General features: G+C 37.7%; 1 protein-coding gene across 26 annotated transcripts in view; it reads right to left on the reverse strand.

Annotated features, from left to right (window-relative positions):
- Positions 1-500: 500 nt before the first annotated feature.
- FOXP1 (forkhead box P1) overlaps positions 501-22,770 on the reverse strand; it is a 627,100-nt gene continuing 604,830 nt past the window's right edge. For 25 of the 26 annotated variants that reach the window (XM_045832498.1, XM_045832499.1, XM_045832486.1 and 22 more), the window contains 7 exons: positions 21,763-21,964; positions 21,585-21,664; positions 20,885-20,986; positions 17,224-17,345; positions 15,353-15,422; positions 10,226-10,392; positions 501-4,877 (listed from right to left, as the gene is read on the reverse strand). In XM_045832498.1, the coding sequence (XP_045688454.1) occupies positions 4,733-4,877; positions 10,226-10,392; positions 15,353-15,422; positions 17,224-17,345; positions 20,885-20,986; positions 21,585-21,664; positions 21,763-21,964 (888 nt within the window). In that variant the 3' untranslated portion in view covers positions 501-4,732. The remainder of the gene's footprint in view (positions 4,878-10,225; positions 10,393-15,352; positions 15,423-17,223; positions 17,346-20,884; positions 20,987-21,584; positions 21,665-21,762; positions 21,965-22,770) is intronic. The other variant, XM_045832497.1, reaches the window with a different exon arrangement.

The raw sequence follows: 22,770 nt of genomic DNA on the forward strand, positions 1-22,770 counted from the left end.
TTTTAGTTTGCTCTTAATGCTAGTTATTAAACATTTTGTTTTTCTCTATAAAATTTGATGAAGGAAAATAAAGGTGTGCTTCCTCAAGAGAAAAGGTAGCTTCCTCTTTTTTGTTTTTCCAGTCTCTAAGTGGAGACTTTCACTTTGAAATCCCGAGAACAAGAGCTCCAGCCCTCTGTGATGTTGACTGCTTTTAGATAAGACTGATTTTAATTCAGTGTTGGAAGCAGCTGATGATAAACCCAAGGCATGTGCTTGTCATACAGTATCAGCAGGTCAGAAGGGAAAAGAAACTTAGGCTGTGGCAACGTGTACTACCAGTGTGAACAACCAGCATTTTTATTGCATTTGAGAATGCTATAATGTCAGTAATTAGTACTGACTACACAACATTTTTTTTATTGTCTGTATTCACAGACACGGAATGATGGAATTACACTTGATGTCAAGGAATGAGTTTCTTTTATGCCTTATCAAAACAAAACAAAACAAAACAAAACAAAACAAAACAAAAGGTTTTTATTACTGGCAGCACACATCTGTGAAGCACCGTGAGCGCGGTCCGCACTGTACCATCTTCACCAAGGCTCCTGGGTGGCAGAGGCCGTGTGAACTACACTGGGCCCACAAAATGCCTTTAGAATTACAAGTCTCATTCTCAGGATAAAAAAAGTGAAACCAACTCTCAAGAACATCCAAAATATCAAAAGGGTACACCATTAACCAAAGGTACCAAAAATACTCAAACTCCTTATAAGTATGTTCTTTGTACCCTTGGAAATGGAGCTCAGCTGGAATGTGGAAAGGAGAGGAAATATTTAACTTTTTTTCATGATAAAATAGCTAGTAATTAACATCATATTTCTGGGTTAAGAATCCAAGTTGTTCTTTACCAAGTAGGTCTGATAGAAATCCTGGGAACAGTGAGAGCTGCCTGAAGGTGCAGGCTGGTGGTCACACATCCAGGACACAAGCCTTGATATTTCATTGCGCTGCTGGTTCAAACCAGGCAGCATAACTCGTCTTACCAGGACAGACTCTAGGGACCAGTGGGATGAATCCTCATTCCTGACAGTGGATTTGCCTGAAACAAGGGACTATCTCCCTAATACATGCTTTTGTTTGGGAAAACAAAAGGTAACAGACTGTGTTTACATCTTGGCACCTTGTACAGTTTTCTTTTTTTTTAATACAAAAAGTTCCATAGCTTTGACACGCCCTATCATTAATCACTACTTCACTGATGAACTTGGAAAGTGTGACCCTGCAATTTCATCATGCAAGATATTTACTGCGGCAGGAGGAAACATTTCTTTTTATCTTTTTAGATGTATGAACTCTTTAAGATAGCCAGGAAAGCAGTGGTAGGATAAACACAATGGATAGGAATGTATTAAAAAACATTAACACACATGCACGCACACACACATAAAACCTGTACAAAATGTTCTAATCAATGAGAAGAGGGGAAAAAAGTCTGTCAACTATGTTACAATTTAAAAGCAAAAAAAAAAAAAAAAAAAGGGAAATTTTCCCTCCCATGTCAGGAAATGTCATCCAATATTCTTAAAGCAAGGATAACTAAATAATACATGTGCAGCATTTTCTGCAAATCCATTACATACAGTAGTTTTTTTCCCAAAGCTATTTTTAAGTATCATTAATATAAAGCAGTTGCACAAAAAGCAAAGGTATTTTGACAAACAGGTGTATGCATTTATTCCTTCTTAGGAACAATATCTAAAAAAAGAACTGCCCTCCTCCCTCCCCCTAAAAAGACAAGTTCACACAGACACATTGGGATATATGTACAACATAATAAACCCCATCCTAAAGAAGCGACTGATAGCCCCAAGGGATACAGAATCAGAATTGTAAAAATCATATGAAGTTTGCTAGCTGTAAAGTCTGAGAATTGTTTTTTCAGTTGGTTCTTCTGCAAGGCTGTGATACCTGCAAAGATAAGTAAAATCTAATTTTTTTTCCTTTTGCTACAGTCTTTAGACTAATCATGCAAGACATACAACTAAGTGCAACTGAGTGAAATGTTTTTTTTTTATTTTAATCATTCCCTAAAGGTTTGAACTGAGGTATGCGTACTAACAGTTTCTCATGCTGTTATCTTTACTCATGTCTAGCTACACATGCTGAGAATGAACTAATCTACCAGATTTTTATCCTCTTTTGAATATCAAACTAACCAGCAACCACTCAATTTAGAAGCACAGGGCCCCCTTCCCATGACCCTGTCTGGCTACTGCCTGCACATCATGAAGCTGCCTGCAAAAGTTAAAAACAAGTCTCGAGTGACCACAGACTGCCCTTTATACAGAAAGCAGAGTGAAGCTTCTTCAAAAGTTAACTGCCAAAAAAGTTTGTGTACCAAGCTTACGAGTGGACAGGAGTGTTACTTCTTTTTTAAATAAAAAATGATGACCAAAATTTAATCAGAAAAAAAGGAAAAATTTAAAATAAAAAAACTGGAGGCTATATGATAAGATAAACCAAAATCAACACAGTGATTACAGCACAGGCCTTAAACAAAAGTGGCATACAATCTTTCTTTTTTAAAAAAATGTATTCTAGAAGTAATTTTATGTGGTCTATTTCCACTGTGGAAGCTTTTCTCTTCTCTCTGAATTTTATCTTGTCTCCTTTACTGGACACCCCCTAATTTTCAGGGACATACATTCATATTTTTCTTTGAGACGGGACTCCTTTCCTTCATTTGCTCCTTTAATACAATGTTCTATTTTTATCTTCAGTAGCCCCATAATATCTCTTTACAAGAATGAGTTTTAGGATCTTCAGGGATACAGAAGAGAAAAAAACCAACAACTAAAAAAAGTAACAACTTTGGTTCCATTACCTACTTGGTCTTCTAAATTTATGATGAAGGAGCAGTTCGTTCTCTTCCTCAGGTTAGCAATAGCCTGTATCTCATCAATTGCCTCTAAATTCTTTTGCCTCCTTTGATCAACAATAAGAGGATATTTGGCTTCATCAGATAAAGCATAAAACAGAGAACATAATTTACCTTTGTGTAACATCTTTGGTAATTTTAGAAAAAATAAGGTACAAAAAATATAAATAAAGCTCCAAACGGCTCTTAAATTAAAAGCAAGAGCCACAGTCCTAGATAAATAAATGAGTGACAGGAAGAGTGGCTGCAGCATGGAAGTATCCAGGGTTCTTAGGACAGAGGTTGTGCTGACAATGACTGTCACATCCTGCATGTTCATTTCCTGAAAAGCCCAGGGCTGAGATGCACCCCATGCAGTTAATGTCTTCTACTGTTAGCTTTTGATACTGGGTTGGTGTGATCATATTGCATAACAAACTGAACTGCAGTAGCAAATGTGCACATATGAAATGAATACTTTAGCATTTGCTGAACTGCCTTCATTCACTGTTGCAACAAGTTCAAACTGAACTCTATTTGCATTCAAATAGATTAATGCCACCAAGCAGGTCTGAACTGATGTTTAAATTCAGTACCACCACTACCACCAACACCACCTCTTTCAGCAAAGTTTCTCAGGGAAGCCAGCTTTTTGGTCATTTTGCAAACAAAGCAACCCACACTGGTTTAACATGGCTCATTACAACTTGATTCCACGAAGGTGAGCCTTCCACAGCCAGACTGTCAGTCTAACAATTATGAGATTTTTTTCCGAGGGTGCTGCCTATTGTTCCTACTGCTGATAAAATGTTGTGGCATTTATTAAGAATGATGGTAGTTGCAAAAAAAAAGAGGAAAATCTGAAACAACCCCTTTTGCCTTGTAGAATGATTCTGTATTGCTCCTAGAGTGTGTCTATATCTTTTTTCTGTCATTCATTCTCTTTCTAGTAGGATTTCACATCTGTGTGAGAGGACCTTCATGTGTAGAGTGCAATATTTGGGACCTTTTTGAAAAAGACCAAAACGGAATGTCTGCCGGCTTTAGAGAAAAATGTGGTGATGTCTGAAGGAAAATGGAATGAGGGACAGAAAACTACAAACAAGAAATGACATTCAGCTTTGTATAATAAAAATACCTATTAACATTCATTACAAGGTACAGAAAACTTTAAGCCTCCAGGAGGCCATGGGCCCAAGTGGAGGCCTGAGGTCAGAACTTAAAACAGTATAGTAGAAGCAAGAAAAAAAAAGCAATACATTAAAAAGTTTGGGATAATTATTTTTAACCCCTCCCCCAATACACACACACAAAGGCCTTCCCCATCCCAACTGGAAGCAAAAAAAAAAAAAAAAAAAGTGTAAAAGGCAGTGATAATCAACATGCAGTACTGTGCAAATAGGTTGTCCACTGGAATCCTTAAATTCTGGGCAGAGGCTTGGTCTGCAGTGTAGGTGCACATGCTCAGTTGGGTATCCTCAGGCTCCAACGTCGGCAGGACTGCAGTTCAAAGTCTGCTGCTAAAAGTGAATCAGTTTAGCAAATTTACAACAGATGTTGACGGCTAAGAGAGGAAAATCCCAAGTACCAAACAAGTCCATCCAATGCACAGAGTACAAATTCCTTTTTTCAACAAAAAGTAGAAAAATCAAAAATACTCCCAAATGGGATTCTTGATGGCACTAAGAGTTAACACATTTCAGAGTTGTCAAAATGTAGTGAAACTCCTCCAGACTGTACAACAAATGGAGAACGATTTCACTGTTAACTTTTGATGTTTTGTTTTGCTTTTTCCCAATCTTTATTCTTGGGATTGGCCCACCCAGATGTTCACTCCATGTCCTCATTTACTGGTTCATCTTCATAATCTCTGTCGTGGTCAAAATCTGGACTGTGGTTGGCTGTTGTCACTAAGGATAGAGGCCCTTCAGCTTCCTCTGGATCGAGGGGCTCTTCTTTGACGTGCACAGGATGCCTGGAAATACAAGAAAAGGTTCATTGAGAGAACTGCCCAGTCCGATGCAATTTAGTTGTTACGGGTAACACAAAAGCACTCTAGGACAACACTGTTCAACACAGCAGCCACCAGCCACATGTGGCTATTTAAATTAAAATTAGTTAAAACTTAATAAATTTAAAATTCAATCTCTCAGTTGCCCTGACATTTCACATGTTCAATGGCCACATGTGGCTGTGGCTGCCATACTGAACAGCATGGAGGCAGGCATTTCTATCATCACAGAAAGTTCTTTTCACAGTGCTGCTCTAGAATGACTGATCTCTGGACAGAAGAGGGCCTCTTCCTCAGTGGTGTTCTCAGACTTCACTTTGCACTCCAATCACCTGAGGATCTCGTTAAAGTGCAGAATGTGACTCAGAAGATCTGGGGTGGGGCCTGAAACTCTGAATCTCTAGTAAGCTCTCAGGTGATCCTGCTGGCCTGAGGACCACACTTGGAGTACTAGAAAAATAGGCCCCACCACAGCATACTGGGTGGATGAATACAAATCTTTAAATAATTATATGAACTAAGAATCTGTAAGACAACAGTAGTTTGTGGGGACCATGGAGTGAGGAAGTCTGGGTAATCACAGCTCTCTGTGTATTCTGCTTTGCTAGTTAACATGCGGAACCTGTGAAAGAACTCTCCCGAGACCGACCCCAAGCGAGGTTCTATCATTAATCAACTTCAAGCAAACATAGCAAAGAGACACCATGATACATGCTTGAAACTCCAAATTAATGCATATTTTTTACAAACTGTCAATAAGGCAAGAAAAGCCCTGCCAGGAAACACAAACGAAGAGGAAGAGGCTCCCTCAACACAACAATGTGATAAGAAAGCAGAGCCCCAATCAGAATAATAACACTGTCAGCCATAAACAAGGCAGAACATGAGGCCGCTGGTAGCAGCCACCAGGATGTGGGCCCTGCGAGATGATCTGCCAACTGCCTCATTATGGACTGAGCAGGGTTCATCCTAAGGGGCCCCACAGGGATCACAGGACACCACTCTGATAACAATTGAGAAATGCTGTTCGTAAATCATATTTACAACCAACTCTTTACAAATACAAATTACTTTCAGTTACAGGGCTTTTGATATGTAAAAGAACCATTCAAGTTAAACTGGCCCCATTGCTGGGACAGGATGCAGAAGGAAGGATTTTTAATTGACATTATCAAGTATTAGTAATAAGAAGTGTTACCGGGGATGGCTGGTTTCCTAAATAATTGATGCTGTATGCAAACCCTGAAGGCAACTTGGACCATTTAAAAACAAACAGCAGTGCTTTGGACTGATCTTGGGTGTAAACCTTCAGAAAACCAATTGACTCTAGTATTAGCACAGCCTAGAGAGTCTTTGGGGGTAGATGTTAAGATTAATAGCTTTTTTAAAACCATGCCCATATTCTGAAAAACTATTTGCAAAACAAAATATACCCAAATTGTATGACAGCATACTTTACTAGCTGTGCTCTACCTCCTTTTAGTTTTTTAAAGGTGCCATTTATCAGTGTTTCTACAGTGAGACCCAGGACTGGCTACATAATTTGCAGAGCCCTATGCAGTAAGAATTTCAAGATGGAGATGGTTTTAAGCATGGGGACCCATATGCAACTGCCTACATGAATGCCTGGAAAGTCAGCCCGGGCAGGATCCCCTATATTCTTTTGGAAAGAATTAGCTGTATTGATTATTATTCCTTAAAAAAAGTCTCCCATAATCCCCAATTAGTGGAGGTGTTTTTTCTTTGCCTAGCCTCTCCATTTGGGGTCATATTTTTATATCCTGTAAACACAGCAGGAACACAACTATTTATTTTTCTAGCTTTACAGTTATAATTTTATGGCTATGTGAGATACCATTAATGTGTTAACACATTAGCACCTTAATACTCAAAAGTCTGTGATTGTCTTTTTTCTTTCCCCTCTCTTCTGCTATTTGTACAATACAATGATGACTTTTATCCATTAATACTTCTACTTGTGTTGATTTACTCCTTTAGGATAAATTTCTAAGAATGAAATTTAAGTTAGAGCAATGGCCAAAACATCTTTATGGTTATGAGTTATTGTGATAATAATTTCCAAAGGGGCTATATCAATTTAGACTCAACCTAATCAGCACCAAGCATTACTTTTTAAAAATGTTTTGTTGCTTAGCAGGTATGAAGTAAGCTCAGGTTACCTTAAATTGTGTTTCTGGAATTACTGACAACAGTGTACATTTCTTCTTGTTTGTTTCACATTTTTACTAAGAACTGTTAACTGCCTTCTTCACTAATCACATGGTTGTGACTAATTGGATAAAAATGTCTGTGTTTTACTCTGTTAGATATCGAGATTCAAATGTAATTTTTCAACATTTTCCTAGTTTCATTATTTTAAACTATCAGATTTATTAATCTTTTCTGGTTTAGAAATCTGAATTTGATGATGTGAGTCAATAAAAGGATATGGGAAAGAGGGGGTGGGAGGACCTAGAAGAAATCAAACAGTCATAATGAAATTCTTTACAGTTTTTAGACTTTGACAAATATTTTGCTGGACAAAACAGTTAAATAAATAAAAATTCTATCCCATAAGCACCCCCAACACAGTGCACATTAGGGAGTGTTTTGTTCCCTCCTCCTCACATTTGCAGCTAAACTTCACTAATATTATTACCATCACAAAGACACAGGTAATGACCTTATCATGCCTACTGGCTCAAGCCCAGTGCCAAATGCAGAGTGGGTCCCCCACAAATATTAACTGATAAGATCTCCTGTGTGACAACCTGACAACACAGCCAGAGATGAAATCCAGCTTCCTGACATTTCTTGATACCAGCAGATCCCGGAGTGTGGCAAATGCAGTAATACAGACACACAGTGCTCAGACAATGAGAATGGATTTTTGTTCAAGATATACTTCTGGCAAGATGCAAACTATTTAGATACTATGCTTCGCACATACCCACGTGTCTTCTAGAAAATGGAGCTGCAGGATGTTCTTTCTTTGCAGGTCAAACTCCCCACACCCACACCATTTTTTTCTCCAACTCCTACTTCCCAAAGGGCTGCTAGTGAGTAACTGTAAAACCACACATTTCCCATCTTATATCCATGTAATTCCTTTGTTTAGCGACTCTGGGAACACAGGAGTTTTAAACTAAAGCTGACTGGTGTTTAAAGGCATTGTGTCCCCAGGGTATGTGCACAGCTTTGAGTATTTTGCTTTGTAGCTCCTTCAGCTCCTATCAGTATAAAAGTGTAATGTCCCAAAGCTATAATTATATGACTACTTTCTAGGGTTTCAAAAGAGAAAGAAACTGTAACAGTATTTGAGTATCACAGAAACGGTGAGGACGAAGAGTTCTGTTTTAACACCAGATATTACCTAGGCTATAGTACTAACAAGGTCTTTTAAGCCTTGCTGTAAGGCTTACAGCTTGATTTATTCCAATAGACTAGAACAGTTAAGAAACAATTTGCATCAGAGCAGGGCAATGCATACTGGACAAGAATGAAAACTATGTCATTAGAGAATTCGCTTAATGGAAATCTAGGGTCAAAAAGAGTAACAGTCTATGACACTGACAGCAGGCATAGGGGACATGCTGTTGACATATGATTATATTTAGCAAGTAGTGTGAACCTGAAAGATTTGAGCAAAAAATCACATGCATTTTGAAGTCTTTATGTAAGGTTTCTTTTTTTTTAAGTAGCTGAAACCTTCATTTTGTTAAAAATTATGCTGACTGCTGTAAAACATGGTTTCTGGTAATACTGGGGTTAATTCCAAGTTGTTAAACAAATTAACTTTTTAGTGACCTTATCTTGTACAGCAAAATTAACATTACTCTAAAATGTTGCCTGAGGTGTTTATCCAAATATCTTTCTTGTTTTTCCTTTTGGAAGTGAACCTTTACACTAAATAGGAACATATATCAACTAAGTCTTGGAGTTCATATGGATTATAAGAAACAGTGTATGTTCCATTCAATAACATCAGATATTTTTGCTCTAATGAGTCATTCTTGAAGTAGCTTATATAGCAATTCACATTTGCTCTGAACTTCCCTGATGACTAAGTAAAATCTCCTGTCATGACAATGATTTAAAAATGAACATGAGTGTGGTAACGATCAAGTCAGAAACACCATGTTGCTTTAGAAAGCATGATATATGGGAATATCTGTTAGAATAATGTGGAGTAAATGCTCAGAGACTATTCATTCATATAAACTAAAAATCACTTCCATCTTTAAAAATCATTAATTCAAAAGCTAAATAGTCAAATTTCAGATTCCCCCAAACCCACCAATTACCCTGGCGGACAGCATTTTTTCTTTGTCATTAGACGCCAATGCATTCTGTTCCTAATCGCTACAGATCACATTTTCCATTCCTGTTGCTCAAATAATTTTAAAATAAGATGATGCGTAATTCAGAAAGATTGTGTTAGACAAGCAGCTTATTCTAAGAGCTGACAGTATGCAAACAATGAGCTAGTTTATTCCTTTTGAGTGGGCATAGTTTTGCAGACACTTGCTAAAAAGAAGACTCATTCTATAGCACCTTCCTTCAAGACCCCCACCCCACCCCGGCAAATCCAATTATTTCGGAGAACGTGGTTTCCATTCTCTTTTGACCTTTCCCTGGGAGAGAGGGAGTTGTTAAGAGTCCCACTTGCTCCCTCCCATGACACACCCACAGGGGGCCATAGCCTTTCCTGTGGTTTGCCTGGTCCTGGGGGCATTCACATTCAGCATGGACAACCATTGCCCCTCATTTCATTCAGTTATATGTGTGCTCATTACACTGCCGTCTGCTGCTAGAATGCTATTCATTTTCCTTTTGATATTTTAAGAGCAACCTATAAATCATTCTGCCTTTCACTGGTGCCATCATTAATGCTTGGTAATAATGCTCTGGCACTATGTTCACGGTTAAGCTTATCACACAAGCAGGTAAACAAGCATCTTCTTTCTCCCCGATAGGTTCAGCATGCCTGCGAGTTGAACAAACCACAAACTTTTTCAGAGTTGTGCATGCTAATTTTAGGAAGATAAGGTAAGGTGGCTTAAATAATGGCCTGAGATGCCAAGCAGAGGGCTTTCACTGCTGTGTGCACTTAAAGGCTGCATGAAGTCAATGCTTTTATGGGAAAGTTAGAAAATGGTGCTAACCGAGCTAAATATTTCCAGAAGTAGTGGGTTGCAGGAAATCAGAAATTATAGAAAAAGTGTAAAAGTGGCCACAGAAGGGCTTGTGTGCACATAAAACAGGGAGACTGGAATCTGAAAGCAGGTATCTTTTGCGTGGACAGTACTCACCCAGCTTGCACAGGGGATCTGCCTGGGCTGCTGTCGCTCTCGTTGCTGTTGGTATGCTCCATTGCCCCATTCAGCTCTTCCCGCATGGTGCTGGCTAAGTTGCCCAGAGTGGGATTTCCCATGGAAGCGGTAGTGTATAGAGGTATACTATTCTCAGCCATCGAAGCCTGCCATCAACCAAGAGAAAATTTATGAAGATGTAGGGTATGCATAGAGAGGAAAGCTATTAATTACAGGTGTATTCTATAATCTCCAGTTTAAGAGCATTGTAGCATGGTTGGCAAATTCAGGTTTCTAGAGTGAGACAGATTTTGCTTTAAAAGTAAGACTTGTGACACATGTTCCAAGCCTGGTTTCAAAGAGCTACCTGGGCGGGGGGAGGGGGGGCACAATTCAGCCCTGCTGCATAGAGTCACATGGTTCAGACAAGGTGATCTAATGAGGTTTATGCCTGATGCCTTTTTTCAAGAGCAACTGAATATTTCCAGATCACACGGAACTATAATGGAATTTTCATTTCTTTATCCACTTTGATGACTCCAGTATTAGATATTAGAGATCTGATTAGATTATTCTGGCTGCACAGCTGAAACTTATGAGAATTTCCATAAACATTTACTTCATAGAACCTATAGAAGAGGAAGAGACTATAGAATTGGAATCAGTTTTTATCTCCCATCATTCCCCTTTTTAGTGATTTCTGAATTCGTTCAGTTGCAGTTTGAGACAACTCATTGAAGGTAATACCACACAATCTTTCAGACTCAGATCAGACCACTCACCTAGAATTTTAGGACTATAAATCAATCTATCTATCATCTATCTATCTATCTATCTATCTATCTATCTATCTATCTATCTATCTATCTATCTCTGCCACAAAGAAACTCTAAATCATTTCTTTTGGATGCTTAAGTAGATCCATACTGAGGGTGACAAAGTCAGCTGAAATGAGTGTCTGCAAAAAAAGTGTGAAAATTAAAAGAAAAATTCCTGAACTCTGTAGTGGAATACTGTTCACTTCCTATCTTACTGCATTTTAATAAAATGACCACTCAGTCTGAAATGCAGAAAATAGTCAACTATGTCACTGGACTAAAGTCTCCATACTGTTTCATTTGGGTAGTGATTATGATCCAGGGACTTTTCATTTTATTGAAGAGGACAGACTTTCAAAAACTGGCAGTTGCAATTAGACCAAGATTTATCAAAACTGTCCTCTTGCAGGCCACACTATGCCTGGTTTTCCATCCTAATGAGGAAAAATTATAGCCGTAAGACAATCTGGTATGTGACTTCAATTGGCCAGTCATGTAGAGTCCAAACTATTCTAGAAATCCTGGCTCTAGACAGAAAGTAAGAACCAAACATGGAGAAAGAATGGATGTAAAACTGGGCTGCAGGGAACCTTCCTATTATGATAATTGCAGTGCCACTGTATAAATGCCAAAGCCTGAAAAGCCTTCTGGATTCAAGCCCCATGTTAGAAGAACTATACACACCTAACCTAGCATTGGCTAATGGACTATTTCAAAGCCAGGCCGCCTGCAAGCCCACAGCTTTTCCTTCCCTCCACTTCAAAATTCATATAACTACCTTCTTTTAAAATGTGGGATTTTAACCCTGGCTGGCGTAGCTCAGTGGATTGAGTGTGGGCTGTGAACCAAAGTGTCACACATTCGATTCCCAGTCAGGGCACATGCCTGGGTTGCGGGCCATGGCCCCCAGCAACCGCACATTGATGTTCCTCTCTCTCTCTCTATCTCCCTCCCTTCCCTCTCTAAAAATAAATAAATAAAATCTTTAAAAAAAAGTGGGATTTTTATTTCCAAAATGAGTGAACTCATTCTGATGAATAGTAAATTTGAACATTTGTCATTTTCCTGCAGTTTGTCAAATAATTTGCATCTAGTACTTTTTCAACAAATCTCTTGTAATTGCAATAATACATTTTTTATTTTTTGGCAGAGCAAAAAGCAGGAGTAGTTTCTAGACGTGTGTGGTATGCATGTGTGTGTGCGCACAAACCGCAGCTGGATAAGCATCTTAACTGCCTTTATTTGAAGCAACACAGTGGTCATGCCTCTGCTGGTCATGAAAACTCTGTTAGGACTATCATCTGAATCACTTTCCCCCAATATACCACAAGATTGGCTCTCACTAGCTCATTTCTTTATTATATAGTCAGAATGTGGTAAAAGTGAGACCATCCCTAGCTTAGTATTTTAGCAGCTGCTCAAGACAAATATTGAGAAGTAAAAATAAAATTGAAATGTTTATGAGAATGTGCTCTTTGGGATGAGGTACTCACCCAATGGGCAAGGCAACCTTCTTGGGGTAATTTGTTCCCCTTAGCTCTTGAAGGGTTCTAGGTCTAGGCCATTTCTGATTGGGATTGCATCATAAAACATGGGCAGAGACCCAGAAGCCACAGTAGCAAAAGGTATCCATAAGGTAAGTACTTACACTGACGCTTTGGTTCTCAAACAAGAAAAATGCAAGTGAAGAAACCCAGCACTGTCCATTTAAAAAATAATTCATGGGCTGCAAAGAGAACCCCGTGCCTGATACATAATAGAGCCACTTGAACATTCTTTGTTGAGTGAGTGATCTAAGCAACCCACTCAAGGTTAGAAAATTTTCCACCAATGCTTATGCCTAAACAAGTGGTTCCTTTTTTAGTTGATGTCCACTTAAGGAACAGCTGGGCTACAATTTTTATGATGGACTTAATTGTTTAAATGACCCTGTGCACAGTATGTGGTTTTGTACCAAACTGGCACCTCTGCCGAGAAAACGAAGGTGCTTAACTCATGGTGCTAAAGTCCGCAAGTACCATTGCTCCTGGAATGTGAACCACTCTGAGGTCCCTAGGGAAAAGACAGTCTATAAATATGAAGCTTTACAGTTACCCTTAGTTACTATACTTTTTCAAAGCATAATGCAATCTGTCCCAAGTCCAATGTTTTATTTCTGTAGTAGATTCTGCTGTCCTGTTTTATATATTGTACATCTTGCATTATGTTACTCTAGTAATCTTTTAAAGATGTTATTCCACTATTATTTTTACTTGTCTTGAAAAATGGAAATGGGCAATAATGGAAAGGAAGGCCTGCTGGTAGAATCTTTATTTAATTTGCACAGCAGAAAGTTCCCTTATGAGACTGTCTACTGACCATGGATCCATCCTGACAGAGGACAGAGAAAGGACCACTCCTCAATATGAAATTGTACCAAATGATTTACCTTACTTCATTATGGACATAAAGTGTTCTTGGAAAATGCAGTAGCATTTTGGGCTCCCACTAAAATAAGGAAAGGTGCAGAGGATGCAAAAAACAAATGTCTTAAAGATGAAACTTGAACAGCTGTGCAATGATAGAGCATTCTAAATGAAATTAGTTATACAGTTAAGGGAATCCAGAGGATGGAGGATCACTGCCTTTTTTTTAACCCTTTCTACCTCATGAATGTAAAATGAGCTTATAATCTTAATACTATTCTAGGGACAGCAGAGCAGCCTTTAAATTCACACTTCATGAGACTCCAGGGAAAATAAGTTACTAATGAATGGTATTTACAGTTGTGGTATCTAAGCATGCTTTCATTTGCTTTTCTAAAGTTACTGTGTAAACTACAAGTAATTAAAAGAAATGCAGAGAGTACTTCCTCCTGTTAAATTTGGGTCAGGCTAAGAATAAATAAATATAATTACTGAAAAGCTAAGTTCAATGAATTTGCCTCCGCACTGAAACTGTGTAAAAGGCATGTCGTCCATTCTTGGGAGCCTGAAGCCTCTGCTGAGTGATCTGGGAAAATAATTTTGTACGATACAGAGTAGGTGCTCAATAAATATTTGTTTAATGCATAGCAAAGCCATCATTGTCTCCTCTTTAACCCACCCCATTCCCATAATACCAAGTGTCTCAACCATTCTTTAATTATCATCTTATAAAGAGCCTTTTTTAGACTTTAGCTTCTCTATTTGTGCTGTCCCCTCATGAAGTCTGAATATCTGTTTATGTACAATGCCTGCTAGAGGGGACACAAGACATTGTAATAGCTAAGTACCAATTTTAGGGTGACACAGTCCCCATCAAGAATGCATGCTAGCAAAAATGTCCCTTGGAAATCTCTGCTTGATACTATTGCAGAGAAGGTCTGCAATAGTATTAGGTCACGTATGCCAGCTCAATCTATAGAATATGTCATCTAAAAGTTACCAAGAGTCCCTAGGCCTCTGTTCCAGAATAAGGTAGGCAAGGTCAAAATCAATCAGGAACATTGGCCAAAGGGAAAGCCTGCCTGTGAAATCCTGAAAGAGGCTTGAATACTACCCAGGTACTTTAATGAGGTGGTACTTCAGTCTTCTTGTGGACTTATGAAATGACTTTACTACTTGGTAACTGAGGAATACAGTGAATAAAAGGCTTGCAAGATGCAGACACCGCCCTCGTAACTCATGTTAGTGTGGTAATCTCCCTCCTGCTCAGTGCAAGGGGTCATTCCCCTCCTACCACAGTACCACCAGTTCCTGCCCTGGGCTTGCTGTCAGAAGGTAATGTTCTGTGTGCTCACTATGGGATCTGAGATATCTGCTGGAATCCTAAAGAGTTTTCTTTAACACCTCTAGCATTTAAACAAAAATAGTTTACTATTACAAAGCATCCTCCACTCCAGACCAAAAAAAAAATGATGCTAAAACAGACTTTAAAAGAAGAAATAAAAAGCTCAGCTTTCCCTTTAAGCCTGTGAACAATAGAAGGTCATGTGATCCAGTGGCCTATCATCCAGCACATTAATAGCTGTGCTAGAGTAATTACACTTGTGGTATTTTTGCCTCAAGTGAAATTCTGAAATAAGAGAATGGAAATTATGATACTGCTGATAAATATTAATAAGTGAACTTTTAATTTTTTTGCCACAATATTCAAAATGCTAAGCATCCTGCTAATGCTGAAGCAGCCGATGTGTTTGCCTCCAGGGAGGACGATGCTTTGTGCACTTAAGAAAAAAGTTTAACGGAATTAAAATTTAATATCTAATTAGAGTGAGGCTAATATATTTTGAAATGAGTGGGGGAGACATGTGCCTCTGCCATGTATTCGGGACAGCCGTTAATCTTACCTGTAAAGCTGCATTGAGAGGTGTGCAGTAGGCGTGGCTGCTCTGCATGTTTTTAATGAGGGAAGGATTACTGCATAAGAAAAAGAAAAAACTCCAAGTTAAATGCAAGCAACCCCTGAGTTCCCAGATAAATTTTGTTTACGCTTACTGGTAACCTTCCAAATCAGAAATTTCCCCCACTATCAAAACCAAAGAGAAGTTAGGTTTTCTGGCTTTACTGGGCTGGTCTGTGTAAACGCCTCTGGGAATATAGATTATGCTCTTCAAGGAAACTGGACATAAAATTCTGGCTTAAGTAATGGGCACTCCATCCACTGAACAATATTTATATCAAAATAGTGACCTCTCTGCCAATCTGTAACAGCTTCCCTTACTCTCACAGAAAAGCAAAAGCAGCCTGGGTACTGGCCTGGGGAGTCAGGGAGCTGACTGTAGCATTCTGGGGGTGAGCTAGCACAATGTTGGCTCTTACATCTCTCCATGATTTGAATTGTAGAGTTACTGCTAGAGAAATGGCATGGTGGCTCGTAATGAAGATCTCCAAGGGACATTTTTGCTAAAGGAAAATAGAGAACAGGGTATGCCAAAACATGATCATTGCTAAGTAAGCCAGGGGGTTGGGCTGAAGCTTTTCTTCCATAGCCAAATCTAGGAGGGTATGGGAAAATAAATAAATAAATAAATAAATAAATAAATAAATATCTTATCTATCTATCTATCTATCTATATATATATAGTATAGTGTGTCTGCTAACTGAAGACATGACACAGTTTTAAGAACATCTCTAGCCTGGTAAGAGTAAAAATGCCAAATAAGCAGAGAGGAGATACTGTGGGGAGAGAAGGGCTTTTGGTAGTGAAGGACTTCCATTTACTGGTGGCATTTAAAGGAACTACAGGTGCTGTTACCCATTTCTATCCTAAGCGTGAAGCATTTTAATCAAACATGTCACTAAATTTATATTATTATATAAGCAAAAATTAGAAGAAATTTACCCAAATACACATATTAACTCTAAATAAAAACTTCCTTTTTCCTTGGAGGAATTACAATTACACACAGAAGTATTTAGTTACAGGGTCCCCGTATGCTGCTGAATCAAAACATAACCAGTATTTGCATTAAAGATATCAAAAAAGCATTATTCAAGGCACTGGTGTTCCACAGAGAAACGAGAAATATACATGTACAAATCATACAATTCAGTTCTGTTGCAGAAAGCTGTGGCACTGCTACTTGGTGAAATGCAAAACTACATGGGATGGGTCAACCATGCAAAGCCAAAGCAACAGCAGAAAAAAAAAACAAAAGCAAGTAAAGGCTCTTACTGTGCGACAAGCTCGTCAAAGTTTTCATCGGGGCAGTATTTGCGAGGACGGCCTCGTTGAATATGGCGGCCACGTTTAAACTCTTCGTCATCAACTGTCCAAAAGGACCCAAACTCATCCTCTACTCTGACAAAGCACTTATGCAGTGAGAGGTTGGTGCGAATGGCACCCTGGGATAGGAGCAGCAGCAAAGGAGATGAGGTGGCAACAAAAGGAGACGGGGTTGGGGGTAGAACAGACATCCAATACAGGGAACAGGAAAAAGAAAATAAAATGCAATAAGCATAAGCAAATGGTTTGTGAGGGTTAATATGCATTGCCACCTAAAAGCTACTAGCATGTGATGCAACAAAGACTGGCAAGCAGGGCGGGGACTGGTGGGCATACAAAACAGGAGGGATGAAATGCTTTTTTGCTTCCCTTAACTGAGACAACGTGAGACCAGTCTTTTGGTCTAACACCATCTTGCAGCCAAAGCCTCTATGTTACACTTGTTAGCACAATCCAAGCTGGGCTGAGAAGTTCAAACACGGTGGACGTACCCACTGATCTTTTGTGGCCTTCGTTTTTGGAACTCTACTTCATCCACTGTCCATACTGCCCCTTTAACGTTTTCTACTCGCACAAAACACTTGTGAAGACTAAGATTATGACGCACTGCATTCTGCAGCAAGTATAAAAGAGAGAACATTTACATTTTCTATAAGAAAAGACTCCAAAAACAGCAGTAAATTCAGCCTAACAGTCCACATTTGTAAAACCATCCCCAAGAGCTATAGCAACCACCCCCGTGGACAACCTTTTTTTGTGGTCAAGAGTGCCTTGTCCAAAAGCAAAGATTAAAAACCTAAAACCATAAGTTGTACTTTGGCATTTTAGTCCAGTCTCTCTCTGGTTATAGCAATCCAGAAGAAAAAAAATTTAATATGTTTATAAGCCCAAAATAGATTTCAGAGTAAAACTCTGAAAATATTGTTAATATGACTTAAAAATAAGGAAACATGTACAGCATATAATTGACCCTGTAAATTCACTTACCTCCCATAAAAAAGGCAGTTTGTTTCTATGTTTTAAACCACGAAAGGTGAAGACTCAATTATTATTATTCAATATATTTTGTTCTCATTCCTTTTGTTTATTAAAGTTTTGACTTTAAAATCTTCTATGGGTTTTCTCAGATGTATTAAGAAGAAACCTAAATTGGATTTTACCATTGAGAGTATCACCTCCTGTAGCTGACAGAAGCAGGGGATGAAATGACCCCCAGTGGATCAGTATCCATCATCAAGTTATGTGTTACCCTCCGGAATCTATATAGAAATTGGCCCTTACTATGGGCAAGCACCTTAATTAACTGAGAAAATGCCAAAGGAACATATGAGTAGAATTCTCAATGGGAAAATGATGATATTCCTGCATTAATGGTTTCAACAGACACATGTTTCTTCCCTATGGTTAAAAAAAAAGTCATCACTGTTCATTCCTAAGCAGAAACCCGTGACATCTATAATCTATCAGAAAGAAGGATGTCAACTGAGGGTTGAAAAGCTTCTCACATCTCATCTCTCCTTTGAATTCCAGAAAAATCCACAACTCTTACTGGATCCAATAACAAGCATGCCTTCATTTCTTTAGTTCTCTTTAGTATAAACTTACTGATCCAGACTTAAAAACAGACATGAGGACATTACAAAGAAACACATGTCATTTACTCAAACTTTCTTCTTATAAGGAATATGCAGGTGACAGTGGCATGAGAAGTTGATGCCTACATCACACTTCATATACCCTGCTTCAATCCCTTTACTCAATTCCATTAAAGTTGCTATTGCTCAAACATTTTGTACCCCTCCCATTCTACCATTTGCAATATTTCCTGTCTAAATTAGCCTTCAAATGAGAAATCTTAACATTTTGAGAAGGGTTTCAATTTCTGAATAATCACCATTGATAACTCTGATGAGTCAAACTAAATAATAATGAAAAGACAATCAGACAAGTTTTATTACATGGCCTGATGAACCTGCCCACAAGGAGAATCCACATGATGAATTCTCAAGTTAGCTTTGCATGAAAACAAAACAAAACTCTCTGAAAAACATTTGGCATGTTATAATTATACTTAGTAAGACCAATTTCTCTGCACATAAATTGTAGTCTGGTCTCTAAATAAACCTATTTTTTATACTGTACACAGGTACAGTACAAGGATGCTAAGCATCTGTTGTTATCTCTTAGAAGAACACTGAGGAGTTGGAAATAAATACACCCAAATTTCATTAAAAAAACAAAACAAAACAGACTGAACATGTATACATACAGGAGACATAACTGGGAAAGAAATCCACATTACTTCTCATCTTAATCACTGTTTGATGTTTTAAAGTAAGCAGCAAAATGTACAGGACTGAAAAGATCTAAAGGAGCCATGTCTGGAAGAAAGAATGCTTTAGATCTGTCTGAACTACATAACCATGTAAGTAAAGATGTAAGGTCAAAACTTAAGTTTTGTTTTCAAAGATGTTGTACATCTAAGCAAAAGCAAGTAGAAATCAAGAGTCCCCCGAAAGATGAATATGCTCTTGTCAGTCATCACTTTAACTGGACATTTCATCTTTTTTCTAAGATCATAATACAAATAAGGACACATAGAGGAGATTATACATATTGGTGAATCATTAAGTACTTCATTTAGGATTACTTATATTAACAACACTTTCTTCTATAGTTTACAAAAATGAAAATGTTAAACCTAAAGACCTGAGCTTAAGTATCATAGTCACAACTGATAATTCTTTTTAAATGTGATTATTTGCTATTTATAAAAGGTAATTTGAAGAAAATGTCTGCTTCACACCATACGTTCTAAATTTTGAAAAGCATTCATAGCTAAACTTTGTATTTTACCTCCCAAGGCAAGTGGAGGAAGAGGGTAGAATTTTAAACACAGGTTGCCTTCATTGCCCATGTATCTTAATGGAAATAATAAAGACATTTCAGGCCACATAGATATCCATAGCTCTGTAAATTTGATGAATTAATTCTACCATTATATTCATTTTCTTTTAAAATGCTAATTTATCAAGAATGTAACAGAGGAAATATGATTTGTTTTTGCTTGTGTTTTTCTCCCATATTAAGTTAAAGAGGTAACAATAAAGACATTTCTTTTAAGTAAAACAAAATTTCCTTATATCCCATAATAAATCCCTATTGTATTTAAAACAATGACATGTAAAAATACACTATAATATTTTCATTTTAAATCTATCTAAATGTTTTAGAATTTAGGGAATATAAAAGTTCTAGGTAGTAAAAATGCAAAAAAAAAAAAAGAACCTCTCACAAATATTATATTGTGCCTGCCTTCTTGTCCACTAATATCAGAAACTAAGAAATTAAAAATAAGTGGGAAAATTCAAAAATTTGTGAAGGCTTCATCTAACACATCAGAATAAATACTAACAGAATCTATGAACCAATTGCTGAACTGAAAAATGAGGTATGTCATGTGACCTCACACTTTGTTAGGGGTATCCAACATGGACCTATGGGCTTTGATCTGTTTTAAAGCAAATGGGGGTAAAGTGAAGTTATATAATTCCAAAGCTACTTTTCTTCCCCAGAATATCTGACAGTTTCTTGACTTAAAAAAACAAAAAAATTAATCAAGTATTGTGTTCTCCTGTAATAATTCCCACATATAGTGCTAGTGCTTGGATTGCAAAGCTTCCTTCACTAATTGGGCTAAGGAGATTTTATACAACCAAAGAAAGTTATGTCAAGTTTGTCTGATCATTTCTCCAGGTCCTTAATGGCATAACAAATTATCTATGCATCACTGCAAATACTGGTGGTGGCTAAAGACATAAAAGCATGATGTTTGTGTTAAGTAATAGGACAACCTCAAAATGAGGGCAACAGTGCCCTGTGCTCCTTTCTCCTACATATTCCAACCAGAGGGGGCTGATTTTATTGGATGGTCCATCCAAATGTCTGATGACAATCTAATGGGAATCTTAAATCCCAGTGTTTTAACCACAATGGAACTATTTTCTTAAGCAACTATTACTATACATTAGACTCTTTGAGTGGATCAAAAAATGTTAAGGTAACTTACAACAACTGCATTTTTTTTGCAACAACAGAATTTCTTCTAGAAATGGTAAGATCAAGACTGAACAGGCCTGTGAGAAAGATTACCTTCCATGTGGCTGCATTGCGTCGAAAGTAAGCAAACATTCGTGTGAACCAGTTATAGATTTCATTTAGTGTTAGCTGCTTTTCTGGAGATTCAAGAATGGCCTGTGAAGTCAAAGTAACAGAAGATAATTTATGACCAAGTCAGCAGAACTGTCATTAAACAGTTTCTTGAAAATATAAAATAACCATGTTTCACAGCTAAATCCTAAGAAAGGTTTTACAAAATGATCTCAGATTAATGGTTGTATTTAACAGCTCAATAGTAAAACTCAAAATGAAATTATCTAATTGTTTTGAATTTTTATTTCTGTTTCCATACAGAAATATTAATTTATTAGTCATTCATAAAGAAGAATCAAAGAGAAATGCAAAACATTTCACTAACTGATTAAAGCTCAGTAATTATTTAGAGCTCAGATTAATTCTAGGGATCAGAGATTACTGTAGCTTGTGATAATTGACTTGCCATCTTTAAACAGGCTCATTTTCACTGTTGTGTGAAATGAATTTCCTAATAATCACATCGTATTGTAATACTTAATCAAAAGCAATTATGTTATATATTTCAGTTTTAAAAAACCTTATAGACAAGGTTTTAGCATGCCTGCATTCTAAATGGTTTTAAATCTACTTCATCAATACAATATATCCATGTACACGTACACCTTTTGATTTAACTTTGTATGTATTATTTACTTACCTGCCTAATTAAGGATGCGTATGTAAATGGTGGTCTAACTTCTGCATTCTTATAAAATTCTTGGTTCTGCGCAATATCTGCTAAATAAGAATCATTGTCTTGTTAATTATGACATTTGAGGCTGGTTTACAAAAATTGCATGTTGCAATTTTACATGAGGCAGAAATAGATTATCTACCTGAAGAAATGGGCACATTGTATTTGTCTGAGTACCGCCTGCGGATGGGTCCCACCGTGTGCATACTGGTGGTGGTGATGACGGAGGGTCCTTGGGTGTTGGGAGTGATGGGGGCAGTTGGGGTAGTTGGAGTATGAGGTAAGCTCTGTGGAGAAGCCTCTGATGCAGATTTAGAGAGTGTGACACTCGATACCAGATTCAGCTGTAAGAAAAGAACAATTCTTAGAAGACCTTTAAAAAAAAATACAGAACAACTAGGAAAGCAACTCAATTATAGCAAGAATAATAAAGAGGGGATGCCTGGCTAGTTTTACTTCTCTAAGTAGATGTTTCTAATCAACTGAAATATGAGGTGAGTTTCCATGTAAACACAACTCACTCAGTAGTTTGCTGGGATTTGTGGATATAGACCTGAACTCTGCAACAAGACTTTCTGCAGTGTGCCATATATAGAACAAGTGAGTAGCTGTTTTCACTTAATTTGTTTTAAAGATTTTATTTATTTATTTATTTTTAGAGAGAGGGGAAGGGAAGGAGAAAGAGAGGGAGAGAAATATCAATGTGTGGCTGGCCTCTCATGTGCCCCCTACAGGGGACCTGGCCCACAACCCAGGCATGTGGCCTGACTGGGAATAGAACCAGCAACCCTTCCATTCACAGGCTGGAACTCAATCCACTGAGCCACACCAGCCAGGGCTGTTTTCACTTAATTTTTAATAATAAAACCTTTAGGTTTAATGAATTTAAACTTAGTCATGTGTCAGCAGTGCCTCTATCATGTTACACAGCACAGAGACATGCTACTAATATTCACAATAAAACATCTTAGATGGGAACTACTACAAGTATGTTTGACTTGTGACTGAATTAAAACAAGTTATATTGATCCAGTAAGCTGTCATTTTGTTCTATCAGCCAGGAGAGACTAATCATTGAAAGCTTTATATGTAATCTTGACTACTCTATCAAACATGGGATTGGAATATACTAATGAGGACATGGCATATG

Source organism: Phyllostomus hastatus, unplaced genomic scaffold, assembly GCF_019186645.2.
Source record: "Phyllostomus hastatus isolate PE091 unplaced genomic scaffold, TTU_PhHast_1.1 phas_contig_16, whole genome shotgun sequence".
Lineage (NCBI taxonomy): Eukaryota > Metazoa > Chordata > Mammalia > Chiroptera > Phyllostomidae > Phyllostomus > Phyllostomus hastatus.